The sequence below is a fragment of the Bufo gargarizans genome, chromosome 5 (genome assembly GCF_014858855.1).
Source record: "Bufo gargarizans isolate SCDJY-AF-19 chromosome 5, ASM1485885v1, whole genome shotgun sequence".
In the NCBI taxonomy this organism is placed as follows: Eukaryota; Metazoa; Chordata; class Amphibia; order Anura; family Bufonidae; genus Bufo; species Bufo gargarizans.
The window spans coordinates 124,711,803-124,727,905 of NC_058084.1; the positions used below are offsets into that span (position 1 = coordinate 124,711,803).

A 16,103-nucleotide genomic window follows, 5' to 3' on the forward strand; every position below is an offset into this window, starting at 1 on the left:
GTATATTGCGGACCCACAGTTTGCGGGCTGCAATACGAGCACAGACCTGCTACGGTCGTGTGAATGAGGCCTAATTGTATGCAGTATGGACTATTAATTGGAATTTTTCTTGCTGGCAGGTGGATCTACTGATATCAATATGAGTGAGATCACATTAGAAGAAATTCACCAGCAATTTTCCGCCATGGATATTGGGCCTGGAGGGCATTGGAAACCTACAGACTGCACTCCTCGCTGGAAGGTGAGGATGCATAGAAAGGTGGTGACTTTGACTGCTTATCGCTTTCCCGACGTGAGCGTCGCAGGAATGTGGAGTCCGTCCAGCTGGCAGCTACACTGACGGCAAATAAGCAAATTACAGTGCGATGTGAAAGATTATGCTGTCAAAGTTTCCACCTACACAAGGGTTATAAATGTGCGTATAGCGGGCTGCTTCTCAATGTTTTCTGATTACCCCTGGCGTAAACTTGGATTTTAGAATGTTCTCTTCAGTGAGGACAGATACCCGTCACTGCACAGCGCTGCGGAATCGTAAATGAATAAAATAATACGAATCTGACTCTTGCATGTGGATTAAAGAGGGTGTGCCAAGGTTGTGTGGATAGGAGATAACTAGTTGATTGTTGGGGGTCTGACTGTGGGAACCCCCACCAATCCTGGGAACAGGGGTCTTATTTCCCCCTCCTGATAGAGCAGCAGGTTGAACATGTACCCTGCCAGGCCATCCATTCTCTATGGGACTGCTGCAGATAGCCAAATAAATGGAGCTACAGGGCGCATGCTCGGCTTTCAGCTCCATCAGGACAGGTGATTGGGACCCCCATTCTCGGGATTGGTAGGGGTCCCAGTAGTCAGACCCTCACCAATCAATTAGTTATGTCCTATCTTGTGGCTTTGCACAACCCCTTTAAGATGTATTGTGAGGCTACAGATCGGTCTTGAGTGGCGAGCATTTATATTACACCTTGCAGGGTTTGGCGGTATTGGTGATGCCCGTCCTTGCGGTGGGCTTTTTATGGAACAAATTGCCTTTACACAATTTACCGTTTATCTGTCCTATTCCTCTCTAATAATCCGGGGAAGGTTTTAGTATAAGCATTTGATCCGTCTTTGCTTTAATCTGATTTTTGATGTCATGGCCATAAAATGGATTATTTAAAATGCAGATGTGTCTTTTGTGCCTTTTGCTGCTAATATGAATGAATACTTTGTGGTTTTGGCTGGTCGTTTTCCTTTACTCCTGCGCAGAGTGCGATTCTAAACCCGGGTCCGTTGAGACGGTATTCCAGATTGAATCATGACGTTTTTAATGATTTAAAGGGAACCCGTCACCGGGATTTGGGGTATAGAGCTGAGGACATGGTTTGCTAGATGGCCACTAGCACATCCGCAATACCCAGTCCCCATAGCTCTGTGTGCTTTTATTGTGTAAAAAAAAAAAAAACAACGGTTTGATACATATGCAAATCAGCATAAGAGTCATATCTTGTGTGACCAGAGAAGAGTCATATTTTCAAGCTCTGACTCATCTCAGGGTAATTTGCATATGTATCAAATCTTTTTTTTTTTTTTTTGCACAATAAAAGCACACAGAGCTATGGGGACTGGGTATTGCGGATGTGCTAGCGGCCATCTAGCAACCCATGTCCTCACCTCTATACCCCAAATCCCGGTGACAGGTTCCCTTTAAAAAGATTTTCTACCTCAATTTATTTTCCGAAAATACTGTTTGGTGCGTGTGAAATGCTGGGTCTGTCCCCTGACCAAACCGCCTTGCCCGTCCTCTCTACATCCAGTGTCAATCTTGACCTAGCTAACCTGAAACAGACTGGTTGCTACAGATGTTCGGCCTGACAACTCCGGTGACAGTCAGTGGTTGTCGGTCAGGGCATCCCTAGCAACAAGTTTGACAGACATGGGGGAGATTTATCAAAACTGGTGTAAAAGCAAACTGGCTTAGTTGCCCAGAGCAACCAATCAGATTCCACCTTTCATTTTTCAGATCTCCTTTGGCAAATGAAAGGTGGAATCTGATTGGTTGCTATGGGCAACTAAGCCAGTTTGCTTTTACACCAGTTTTAATAAATCTCCCCCATAATCTCCCCCATAATCTCTTCCAGGTTGAATGGCCACAGCAGAGGAGAGGAAAGCTCTGAGAGGGGTCAGTCCTTACTATCCAAAATGATTTGATAGACAACTATATTTTTTGGTAAAGGCCTCACGCACAAGCTTTTAAGGGTATGTTCCCATGTGACGGATAAGCTGCAGAATTGCATGCGGCAAATCCACTTCTTTTTACAGTCCCAGCAAAGTGGATGAGATTTTAAAGGGAACCCGTCATCACCTTTTGTGCTGCCCATACTACCGGCAGAATAAAGTAAGGACAGGTGAGTTGATTTCAGCGGTCTGTCATTGATAAGTTAAAAGTAAGTGGTTGCCCAGAACCAACATCACAATCATTGCAGACTGGGCCTGGAAAAGAGTCCCGGCCACCTGAGAAGAGTCCTGGTTATTCATGAAGTCCTGCTCTCCTGCCCACCTGCTGATGACTGACATCTTCTACCTAGTTTTCTCCCTTTCTGTCTAGGAGAGAACTGCCAGTCATCAGCAGATGGGTGAGAGAGCAGGAGATTATGAATAACCAGGACTCTTCTAACGTAGATCTGACTCTTTTTTTTTCAAGGCCTGGGCTGTAATGATTATGATGCTGGCTCTCGGCAACCACTTACCTTTAGCTGATGAGTGACACTCCGCTGAGATCAGCATTTCTGTCAGTATTTTATGCTGCCCTCAGTGAGCTCAGCATAAAGTTGATGACAGGTTCCCTTTAAGATGGATTTCCACCCTCTGGTGTAAAGTAGAGCTGGCTTAGTTGCCCATAGCAACCAATCAGATTCCACCTTTCATTTTCCAAAGGAGCTGTCCAAAAATGAAAGGTGAATCTGATTGGTTGTTATTGGCAACTAAGCCAGCTGTTCTTTACACCAGTTTGATAAATGACCCCATAAGTCTACAGCAAATCCACACCAAAATCTGCAACAGATCCGCAGTGGGACTGCAGCCAAATTCCCTGTGTGTGGTCATGCCCCGACTTCTCACCCCAGAATGAGCAGGAACTTAAGTGTATAAAATAGAAGTTATACTGAATATTTTCCCATATAACTATATATCAATCTGCTCCGCTCCTCCTGCTCTAGAACATGCTGCCTGCAGCTCAGACACCATGTACAACGCGACAGGTTCCCTTTAAAGTTGTTTCGCCGTCTAAGCTGCTAAAAAACATTCAGAGATCAGCCTTACAGGAGCCATATCTACTGTGGGAACTTGTAGTCTGGAGATGTTAACTGGTGTCTAGGTGTGGTGGGCATGGTATGTGAACTGTGCGGAGAGGGGGAAGAGGTGAGCTGTGACCATCATCTATTGTGAATAGTGGTTCCCATGTTATCTGTATAAAGGTGTTCTATTTCATTGTAATCCTGCCTGTGATGATAATGGGATGACTGCTGAGTTGTGAAACTTTTTTTAGGCTTACTGGTCTTAATGAAAATTACAAATTTCAAGATTTGCCATGAAAAATCAAAGAAAAATTCACTAATTTATTATGTTTAAATGAAAACCCAATTTTAAAATTGTACATGGAGTGAAATCTGCAGGCAGCATATTATAGGGCAGAAGGAGCTGAGCAGATCGATATGTCCTTTTGTGGGAATAGATTCATAACTTCTATTGTATTGATAGTGGGCGGTCCTACTCGGTGACTGATGGATATCTCTGGCTACAGAGAAGGCCATAGGACCGCCCACTGGACTCCTAGAGATTTAGAATTGCTATAGAAGTTATGACTCTTTCCTATAAAAGTATATGTATGTCTTCTCAGCTCCTTCCACTCTATTCCTTGCTGCCTACAGATCTGTCACCGGGTTCAATGTGACAAGTTCCCTTTCATGTGATTGATCAAAAGGGCAAAGTTGTAGCAGTCCTAGCAATGAGGAAAGGACATGGAGTGGTGTTGTGGGTAGGGTGTTATCAGTCCTGATAAGTTAACTGAGCAGAGAACTGGCCACCATCCAGTACTTGGCTACAGTCTTTGGAACCTGAAACAGGATATTTGCTGTGCGGTTGGGGTTTGAGAATCATAGACCCATGCCCGGGTTATCAGGGACTGTTGTCCTCATGATGTTCTATTACAACATGTAGTCATGTACTGATACCGGCCGTGCGCATGCTGCCTCTTTTTGCGCTGACCCAATGGTAGAAATGACTATTCTTGCCTGCAAAACGGACGCGCGCAGGGTTGCGGACAGCGCATGGATGATATCCGTATGCTGTCCACATTTTCTTGCAGTCCCATAAAAATGCACGGGTCAGCGTCCGAACTGCAGAAGTGCGGATCAGATGAGGACCAAGAATAAGGTTGTGTGCATGAGGCCTAAGGCTTTCTAAAGAGTACAATTGGGTCATACATTCTGAAGGAACCTACACCTCAGTGACCCAATTACCTTTTCTGGCCCGTTCTCTTCAGCAGATGCATTTGTTGCCTGCACTTGGCTTCAGGGTTTACGGCTAATTGCATATTTCATCATGTACAGAACAGGTATGTACATGGAAGAGTGATGAGCCCTCGTTTTTTCACATGCTTCATATACTTTGACATAGCCATGCTGAAGGGAACAGCTGAGTTGGCGAAATGCTGCTCACGTGGCCATGTGCCTGTACTTAACTACTAGAACAGACGTTATCTGCCCTATCACGCTGGGGGATCCTCAGGAACATCTCATCTTTGAGAAGCCTACTGCATTCCACAAGTTTTAGATCCGCAAAAATACTGATGCGGTTTGTGTGCCATCCGCAATTTTTTTATTGTGCACCCATTTGACTTTTGCAGACATATTTTACTGAATGACTTTATGGATGCAGGAAGCACACTGATGATCCATGTGCCTTCTGCATCCTTATGTCCGTTCCACAAAAAGATAGAATATGTCTAATAGCTGGCCTCAAAATGCAGACCACGGACTTGAAGTCAGTGGATCCGCAAAGAATGCAGATGCCACGCGGCCAGTATCCGTATTTTGCGCGCCGCAAGATACATACGGTTGTGTGCATGAGGCCTACAGGGAAGGTGCCTTGAGACATGTTAGATGATGTCATCAGTGCCTGGTGACATAAAATGATTGACAGAAGAAATGGGCTGACCGTTTTCCTCCACCACCTGCTCCCACACAGCCATGCTATGTTTGGCGTAGGCCCATATAGAATGACATATTGCAGGCAACTGTGGCAGAAAATAAGACATGGGGCAAGTACTCCGCTCCTGGGTGACATTTTACCAGTGTCTTTTGCTCTTTCGTCCATGTAGTTATCCATTTGCTTTTGTGATAGATGTGATGATGGAAATCAGCAGGTAATCTTCTTACACTTTCTAATGGTCACAGGTGGCAATCCTTATTCCATTCCGAAATCGCCATGAGCACCTTCCGATCTTCTTCAGGCATCTCATCCCTATGCTCCAGCGGCAGCGCCTAGAGTTCTCCTTCTACGTCATCGAGCAGGTAAGCGCCATGACTGCTGGTGGGCTCTGAGGAACAACCAGTTCACATTTTAGCTTTATTTTTCTTTTGACTTGTTGAAAAAACAGTTATAAGTCTACTACTACTCCACTGCAAAAATGTACCAGTATAGCACACATCCACCTAGGACATACACTGCAATAGGGCGAGGCTGCCGAAACTCTAAGGAAATCTGTGGCACCATGAACTGAAATGCATGGATGGAAAATCCACACTGCAGGATGTTTTTTCTTTTACGGCTACTGTACTGTACTCTGCAGCGTGCGAGGAAATCCACCTGAAAATACCGGTTAGGCTACTTTCACACTAGCATTTTTGTGCGGATATGTCATGGATCTGGAAAAAACACTTCCGTTACAATAATACAACTGCCTGCCTCCGTCATGAACGGATCCGGTTGTATTATGTCTTCTATAGCCAAGACGAATCAGTCTTGAACACCATTGAGTCAATAGGGGACTGATCCCTTTTTTTTTTTCTTCATTGTGCCAGATTGTGTAAGCAGCGTTTTGGTGTCCGCCTCCAGAGCGGAATGGAGACTGATCGGAGGCAAACTGAGGCATTCTGAGACGATCATTTTCCTTTCAGAATGCATTAGGGTAAAACTGATCCGTTTTGGACCGCTTGTGAGAGCCCTGAACGGATCTCACAAACGGAAAGCTAAAACGCCAGTGTGAAAGTCGCCGTAGGGTGGACTTATCAAAACGTGTAAAGGAGAACTGGAAAAAAGAAAAACTCTTAGCACCTTTCATTTTCCAAAGGAGCTGTTTAAAACGAAAGGTGGAATCTGATTGGTTGCTATGGGCAACTAAGCCAGTTTTGATAAATCTCCCCTTTGTGTTTTTTATTTTTCCTGCAAAAGCATGTGTGCATTGTTTGCAGTGACAAATCCTGGGTCCAAATGTGAACTACAGGACACCCAACAAATGTTTTTTTTTTTTTTGTTTTTTTTTTGGGTGTGTTTTTTTTTTTTTTTTCCCCTCCCAAATCTCAGCATGGGAAAAGACTGGGAAAAAAACGCTTTAAAAAACATCATGCGACAAAAAAATAAAAATAAAATCAGCACCCCAAAAAACACTTGCAAAAAATGCATTTCATGGTTGCTTTCACAAGTAGTTTCTTTTTCCTTTATAACTGCATTTTTTGTACCTGTGTTTGTGCAGTTTTTTTTTTTTTGCCTTCTCCAGATTTTATTTTTTTTCTGCCTTCTATTCAAAAGCACAGCATGTGGGAGCTCTGGCATTTTTCCCTGTGTCCATAAAACAATGACACAGTTCACACAGCCACTTATAAAAACCGCCACTAAGAAATGCAACACACCACAGCAAAAAATGGCATGCCCTTAAACACTTTAACATGTTTTGTTGTTTTGTTTTTTTTTTTCTGTTTTTTTTACTGGTAAAAAAATAACACCAATGTCATGGGTTTTTCATTTCAAGTTTTTATACAAAAGTTGCAATTTATGACAAAGATGCAAAAATAGTAATAAGGCTGTGTTCACACTCCTGTTAACATTTGTTTTTCTGCTCTGTCATTGGAGCAGAAAAACAAATATAATGTGCTGGATCCTCCTATGACGGACATCAACGGCGGTCCCCTTTGATTTATAACCGATCCTCCGCGTTTCCACCATGGTGTCTCTCATTTCCGTGGGAAGACTAGCAGAAGGCGCTGTACTGTTTTTCCCATCAAATACACTTATTGACAAAAAAATGCACCAAGAAGGAGATGTTGGAATGGAATGAAACTTTCTGTGTGTGCATGTAATGATGATCTATGTGATTACAATATTGGAGTGGAAGGATACTTTTATTGAGGGAAAACTGTACAACTGAAAGAGGCTGTAGGACCCTGTTGGGCCACCTGTAGCCTACAAGATGAGATATGGTTGGGCATGGAGGCATACCGGTTCTGTATGGTATTTTCGCAGCTGGGCCTATAGATCCTGCACACTCATAGGTTGCTGAAGCTGACATCTCAGCTGGTCCCATAAAAGCGCGATCTGTGATGAATGTGGCACTGGGCAGGCCAAGGAAGTGTTGCAGGCTAGTTGAGATATTCCTGGTAAACCCTTGTTGTCAGCTATTAGTGCCCCTCATATCACTACTAGGGGTGCCCAACTGTCCTATGTGATGGCTCCACAGATCATCACACCATCAGTTGAGGCAGTGTGAAGCTCCACAGCAAAGGCAGAAGTGAAGTCCTCACTACAAGGCCTCCACACTCGAATCGAACCGTCATCAGATCCCAAATAGAACCTGGATTCGTAGCTAAAGACAATACAGTTCCAGTCCGTAGCAGTCCATGTTTCTCATTCACCGCTGGAAACGAAGATGACTGTGCCTGGTTGTCAATGGCAGGACAAGTAATGGGTGCCGTGATACTAAATTTCCTACTACTAAGCTTCTGGAAATGGTCCAGGCAGACACTGGGGTGTGAAATGAAGGTGCCACCTGTTTCTGGACGGTGGTCTACTAAACTGTGGGAGCTGTCCGTGCTTGTCAGCTGATCAAACAATCCTCTCTATTGGTGGTCTCTCTGGGCGGTCTGAAACATGTGCTCCATGTGTACGTGCCCTCATGTAACCACTGCTCCCAACATCTCCTGATAGCTAGGTCAGAACAGCCTATATGGAGGGCAATTCATCGAAAACACCGTCCTGCTTCTGTCTGCGGCAGTGACAAAGGGTTAATACTGGGACAGTTTGTCATTATGATATCATTTTGAAAGTGTGGACACCAGAAATAAAGCTCCTGTGAGGAGTCTCTCAGGGACATGCTCTGACGATGACCTGATTGTCCCTGTGGTGAAAAATCCAGTCTTCCTGCTATGGTGGGCAAAGACAGGAATATTTTCACAGCTTGTGCTGCTTGTATTCCAGGGGTCGGCAACCTCCGGCACTCCAGCTGTGGTGAAACAGCAACTCCCAGCATGCTCCATTCACTTCTGTGTGTATAAAGGCAGATTTGATACATATGCAAATTAACCTGAGATGAGTCAGAGCTTGAAAATATGACTCTTCTCTGGTCACACAAGTAAGATGTTTGTTAATTTGCATATTTATCAAATCGTTTTTTTTACACAATAAAAGCACACAGAGCTATGGGGACTGGGTATTGCGGATGTAGTAGTGGCCATCTAGCAAACCATGTCCTCAGCTCTATACCCCAAATCCAGGTGACAGGTTCCCTTTAAGCTTCTTGGGAGCAGGGTGACGACAGCTGTGAAGACAGACCGGACAAGCCTTAGATCAATGAGCATCACAAACAGGATATGGGGTGATTATTCTAATGGATCCAGGGTGCCTGGGGGCAAACTGTGCACAGTTTGTGTGGCAGTAAGGGCGGTCATAAATGGTGACATCTCACACTGGTGCCTTTAGTCGGTGACCTTTCCATACAAAGGGCAGGTTAGAAGTTATCCGTCCACTAGGGTTACTGGTTCCAGCAGTCATCCCAGTGCAGGATTAGGCTCAGGCATGTGCATCGCTTGTGACATGTCTGCATTTTTTGGGGGTAGAAATCTTTAAATTGTATGCGACTCACAGCCAAATCGCAAGCTAATCTAGTGACGACAGCAAGTCACTGACAATTTGCAAACATTTTTTGGTCACATGACTTCATACAAGACTTTATATCATGCGACCAGAGTTGCCCTAGCCTTAAAGGGTCATGTGAAAATGACCTGTTGTTTAAATCAAGTTTTTTATGGTAGCATTTAGCAGATTTTACTTTTAATTTTCCATGTCAGTATCTATATTTAAGAAAAATAAATAAATTAATAATCCTGCAGTTTTAACTCTGGCCACGAACGCTGTGCAATCACTTGTCAGCAGTCATCAGACTCTATTTATTTATCGATCATTCTATCTTCTCGATCATTCTATCTTCTCGATCATTCTATCTTCTCGATCATTCTATCTTCTCGATCATTCTATCTTCTCGATCATTCTATCTTCTCGATCATTCTATCTTCTCGATCATTCTATCTTCTCGATCATTCTATCTTCTCGATCATTCTATCTTCTCGATCATTCTATCTTCTCGATCATTCTATCTAGAAAATAAAAACAGATTAGTAAAAATACATGCGATATACGGTAGATGCCACATTCACTTTAAGATTCAAAACCTCAGTTCTATTTCCTTACTTTTGTTAAGAGTGGCGGAGGGAGGGGGGGGGGGGGGCAGGCTGCAGAGCTAATTACTGGGGTATTCAAGGAAGTGAAAATTGCATGGCTTTGTCCTTTAGGCTATATTATACAAGTATCAGACGAGTTGTGGTTAAATCCCATACAGTATATAATACGCCTTGTTTTGTTGAAAGAGATTGCTGGAAATGACACTGGAGACGAGGTGAAATACTTCCCAGAAGACCACTCCTAATACTGTGTGTAGACTGGTTCATGCTGAAAGACTGGTTCTTTGTGTTTTGCTTCTAGTATGAAGCTTCGGCCCTCCAGACATGGTGACTTTGTGAGGTTAGGCTCCTCTGCTTCTAATAAGAGCAAAAATAAATAAATAAAAATGGTAGTCTTAAAGGGGTTATACCGTGATTGATGTAAAAAATGAAAATCAGACATCATATAGTACATGGAAATCCTGTTCTAACACAGCTAGAACGAGCGCTGTGCCTCACATGGCTCCAGAGATCTCCCATTCCCTCCAGCTGGCTGGTGGCAGTTGAAGATTTAAACTGAGCGTGTGCAACCACCTCCATAAGGTGGACGGAGAAAAAAAGGAAAAGAACAAACACTAGGTGGTGCTATACAGAGAGTTTTTATTGACTAGCTCAGTGGCTATACTAAATAGTTAATTACACTGAGCAGCAGGGTGGCTCAGTGGTTAGCACTGGTGCCTTGCAATGCTGGAGTCCTTGGTTGAAATCTGTCCAAGGACAACATCTGCATAGATTGTGTGTTCTCCCCGTGTTTGCGTGGGTTTTCTCCAGGTTCTCTTGTTTCCTCCCACGCTCCAAAGACCTACTGATGGGGAACTTGGCTTGTCAGCCCCATTGGGGACAGTGAGTGAGAAATGTGTCAGAGCTATATAAAGGAGTAAATCAATACAAGTGTTCAGTGCCAGGTGCTGGTTTGAAAAATGTAGAATTTTTTTTGTGGCGAAACGCTTTAAAGACTTTTTTGGGTGATTGGACTATCCAAACTATTGTGATGAATGTGAAGACAAAAAACCCTGATAAAGGAACACTCCTTAGGTGTGAAGAAACCATTAGCGCCTCCTGATGGCAAAACCTTAAAGTTGCAGTATTTTTTTTTTTTTCTGCAGCCATAACTTTATTTTTATTTTTTTCAGTAATATGGCCTTTTGGAGACAATATACTAGGGTGTAATTTGGATTCTTTTTGTCATTTTTTTTAAATTTATTTTCTATATAACTAAAAAACTTGTTCAATGATTCATTGCAAATGTGGGGATAAATACATGTATTTTCTTCTCCTTGTATGTGACCTCTGCGTGAGAGATATTATTTTGTATGAAATAGTTTCCTTTTCATTTTTTTTTGCTGACTTTTTTTAATTACTTTTTTTTTTTAAATAGCTTTAAGGGAATAGTGTTTTCTCCCCTTTCTGTTAAAAGTATAACATATTAGGCTACTTTCACACTAGCGTTTTTTTTGTGGGTCCGTCGTGGATCTGCAAAAACGCTTCCGTTGCAACAATACAACCGCATGCATCCGTCATGAACTGATCCGGTTGTATCAGGTCTTCTATAGCTGTGACGGATCCGTCATGAACACCATTGAAAGTCATTGGGGGACGGATTTGTTTTCTATTGTGTCGGAGAAAACGGATCCGTCCCAATTGACTTAAATTGTGTGGCCCCTGATAGAACAGTCCTATCCTTGTCCGTAATGCGGACAATAATAGGACATGTTCTATTTTTTTCCAGAACGGAAATACAGACATACAGAAACGGAATGCTCACGGAGTAACTTCAGGTTTTTTTGCGGACCCATTGAAATAAATGGTTCCGTATACGGTCCGAAAAAAGAAAAGAAAAAAAGGAACAGACACTGAAAGAAAATAAGTTTGTGTGCATGAGCCCTAAGGAGGTTGGCCGGCTTCCTATTTTGATGCCCTTTACTCAGGATAGAAGATAAGAGCATTCCAACAGAAGTGTTTATTAATAAAAACACATAAAACAAGTAAAAAATTAGCTATCTGTTTCGGTGGCGTGCCGCCACCTTCATTAGGCTCATTATCAGGATAGGTCATCTATATAGGAAAGTTTTTGTTCCTGGTACCATCTAGTGGTAGAAATGTAAAACTGCCAAGCCCCTGGATATGGCTTCTTTTATATTTCACTAACACTTCCTTTCCAAGCAGAATAAAATCTACAGGTATCAATGTAATCTATTGGGCCTTTTTGCATAGTAACTATTTAGAACTTTCCAGGGGTCCATTGACTTCTACATGTTCCCATCTATTGATTTCTGCTTACGAAGAGTCGTGACACAGCTCATTACTTTTCCAGGAACTTTCGTGCCCACCAAGACTTCACATGACAAAATGGCCAGTCTAGATTAGATAGAGTTTCCTGTCACTTGCTGGGAAGTGTGACATATGAGCTCTCTCCTGGCCGCCCAAAGGAAGGAAGCCTGCCATCTGTGCACATCGGGGGTGTCCGGTGGCAGCAATTAGCTAACACCAGTTTGACACATAAAAGGAAGGAAGGATTTCATGCTATTTTCGTTGTTACTTCTGCTTACTGGTCACTGTGCTATATATTGCTTGTATGTGACACTGAAGGGGATTTTAGCATTCATTGTTTGCAGTGAAACGCTATTTGAAAGTATCTGATAGTGATCAGTAATATTTTAATAATTCAAATATTAATAGTTTAATGGGGAAACTATTAACATAATACTGGAAAGAGAATTGCCTTGAGGTGTTTAGTTACCCCCTGGTACATTTATCTTTGAGTTGTGTACATTTTTAGTGCACACTGTGATGTCGCAGCGTGGGTATAACATGTGTAGTGATGTCGCGGCGCGGGCATAACGTTTGTAGGGATGTCGCGGCGCGGGCATAACGTGTGTAGGGATGTCGCGGCGCGGGCATAACGTGTGTAGGGATGTCGCGGCGCGGGCATAACATGTGTAGGGATGTCGCGGCGCGGGCATAACGTGTGTAGGGATGTCGCGGCGCGGGCATAACGTGTGTAGGGATGTCGCGGCGCGGGCATAACGTGTGTAGGGATGGCGCGGGCATAACGTGTGTAGGGATGTCGCGGCGCGGGCATAACGTGTGTAGGGATGTCGCGGCGCGGGCATAACGTGTGTAGGGATGTCGCGGCGCGGGCATAACGTGTGTAGGGATGTCGCGGCGCGGGCATAACGTGTGTAGGGATGTCACAGCTAATGGATCTGGATCACAATGCATTGATGATTAGGGATGAACGAATCATCCGAAGTCGATTTGCATAAAACTTCATTCTAATACTGTACGGAGCAGGAGCTGAGTTCGGGATTTTTTTTTTTTTACAGTGTAAATCAAATTCTGAAGTTATTATGCGAAGTCCTGCGAGACTTCAAGAAGTAATAATTTCGGCTCATCGGAGCCAATCCATTCTAATACTGTACAGGGCGCTCACTCCGTTCAGTATTTGAAACAAAAGTTTTATGCAAATCGATTTCGGCTGTTTCATTCGAAGTCGATTCGCTCATCCCTAATGATAAACAGAACATCATAGTATAGGAATATTGTACCAAGTGATGTCACAGGAGAGGGATTAAGTCAGGGAACGTAGAAAACAGATGATGCCGTAGCTAAGATAAGGGCCACAATGATTACACCAGGATAATACACAATGTAATGTCACATACATAGAAATGACACCATAGTGCAATGATAATATGCAATATGATGTCACAGTACAGATTATCTATATATGACATCATAATAGAAGAATAATGTGATGTCACAGTAGAGAGATAATAGATATGGTACCATAGTGCAATGATAATATACAATATGATGTCACAGTATAGAGATAATAGATATGGCACCATAGTGCAATGATAATATACAATATGATGTCACAGTATAGAGATAATAGATATGGCACCATAGTGCAATGATAATATACAATATGATGTCACAGTATAGAGATAATAGATATATCATAATAGAAGAATGTGATGTCACAGTACAGAGATAATACGTATGACACCATAATAGAAGAATGTAATGTCACAGTACAGAGATGATTCATATGACACCATACTGCAATTCTAAGGTTACTTTCACCTCTGCGATTCGTTTTTCAGATCCGGCAGAGCATTCCAAAACTGGAGCAAAACCGGTTGTTAGTTAATGCACTAGGATGCATCTGTTCCATTAGAATGCTGTTGTATTAAATCAAAATTGAATAAACCAGATCTGGCATTGAAATAACTAAGTCAGTGGGTGACGGATCCGTTTTTCTTTTTGGTTTTCCAGATCCGAAAAACCCGTATCTAGCACTTTTGACTTACTTTGTTTTTGGTGCCAGATCCAGTTTCACAAGCCGAACTTTTGCTAGAACTAATGGATTTTTCTCCATTCAGAATGCATGGTGACAAAACTGAAGCATTTTGCTCCGGTTTGGAGTTCCTCTGCCAGATCTTTAAGCCTGGAATACAAAATCTCGGATGTGAAAGTAGCCTAATACGCAGTGTGACGTCACAGAACAGAGATGTAACATGAAAGAAATAGTCAAAGAACGTGGAACATAAATTATTTATATCATAGTAAAAGAATAAGTTCCATATCACACAGAAGGATAAGAATTGTTTTGCTAAGGTTCTGGGTGGACTACAGGGTGCGGCAGCTGGTTCTTTTTGGAAACCGCAGTGCTTTTATGGCAGGATTTCCCATGTTAGGGCATTGATAAAACTACTTGTTGTATGGCTGCCGTCATTGTTTGTTACATCTTTTCCTGTTTCCCCTGCAGCTTTTTATATTTTTTATTTTTTTGTAGGCTGGTACGCAGACTTTCAATCGAGCCATGTTGTTTAATGTTGGGTTTAAAGAAGCCATGAAGGATCGAAACTGGGATTGTCTCATCTTCCATGATGTGGATCACATTCCTGAAAGCGACAGAAATTACTACGGATGTGGGGAAATGCCACGTCACTTTGCTGCAAAACTTGACAAATACATGTACATGTAAGTAGTGATATTGCTCCGATCCAACTCTCCGCGCCGATCAGCTGCAATTTCATGAAACCGGAACATCCTTTTAAAGGGAACCCGTCATCAACTTTATGCTGCCCATACTAAAGGCTGCATAAAGTACAGGCAGGTGAGTTGATTTCAATTAAGTGGTTGCCGAGAACCAACATCACAATCATTGCAGACTGGGCCTGGAAAAGAGTCCCGGCCACCTGAGATGACTTCCTGCCCACCTGATGATGCCTGACATCTTCTACCGAGTTTTCTCCCTTTCTATCTAGGAGAGAACTGCCAGTCATCAGCAGATGGACAGGAGAGCAGGAGATTATGATAACCAGGACTCTTCTCAGGTAGATCTGACTCTTTTTCAAGGCCTGGGCTGCAATGATTATGATGCTGGTTCTCGGCAACCACTTACTTTTAGCTGAAATCAGCGTTTCTGTCACTACTTTATGCTGACCTGCCTGAGGACAGCATAAAGTTGATGACGGGTTCCCTTTAAGGCTCGGCTCACATCACATTTGAGCTTCCCATCCACAATATACATTGGGAGGATATGTGCTGGTATATAGGCACGTCTAGGCTAATGTTGCCCACCTATGCTACAAAAAAAACCAAAATGAAGAAACCTCCCCCAAATCCTTTGCTCCTTTTTATGTAAAGAGACACCTGGGCAGCTGTGTACACGCCCGCATACAAGGGACAGCGCATGTTTTGCATAGTGTATACAAGCTCACTAGTCAAATAATGTCATTTTAGATGAAAGACCCCCTGAGCTAATAGTAATTGCTCAGCTCCCTGTTTGTGGATATTCGCTGTGACTATATCGTGAGAACAAAGGTTTTACATCATTTGTAGCTTCACTTATGGCTGCTCTTCGAGCAGTTTTCTTCTATACTACCAGTGAGAGAAGAATGAAGGACGGGAAATGTCCTGGGCTGGACGTCCGGTACCAAGACGGCAGCTGATGAAGAACATGTAGAATCCCTGGACCATGGTTTACCACCTGGGAACCACTGGAACATGATAGCTGTGAAAAAAAAATCTATTCATTTATTAATAAATGGCAATTTATATGCAACTTAGGCCCCATCCACATCACGTACAGGAGAGCTATTCTTCCTCATGTGTTTTTAGATCAAACCCATGGACAGAGAGGATGCCGTTTCTGGGAGAAAGAAGCCATGTTTTTCTAATACTGTGCAACCCCTTTAAAGGGGTTGTCTGCACTTCTGGAAAAAAAAATAAAAAAATTTGAAGTTCAGACTGCTGTACCTGTTGGAAAAACCATACTCTTGTGATCCCCGCCATTCAGCGGTGGTCCGTTGGGTCCCTCGTTTTTATTCCTGCGGTCTCCCA

At 42.9% G+C, this 16,103-nt stretch overlaps 1 protein-coding gene across 1 annotated transcript in view; it reads left to right on the forward strand.

Annotated features, from left to right (window-relative positions):
* B4GALT6 (beta-1,4-galactosyltransferase 6) overlaps positions 1 to 16,103 on the forward strand; it is an 80,819-nt gene that overhangs the window by 53,895 nt on the left and 10,821 nt on the right. The window contains exons 4-6 of the mRNA XM_044294838.1: positions 120 to 241; positions 5,436 to 5,552; positions 14,551 to 14,738. Coding sequence (XP_044150773.1) covers positions 120 to 241; positions 5,436 to 5,552; positions 14,551 to 14,738 — 427 coding nt within the window. The remainder of the gene's footprint in view (positions 1 to 119; positions 242 to 5,435; positions 5,553 to 14,550; positions 14,739 to 16,103) is intronic.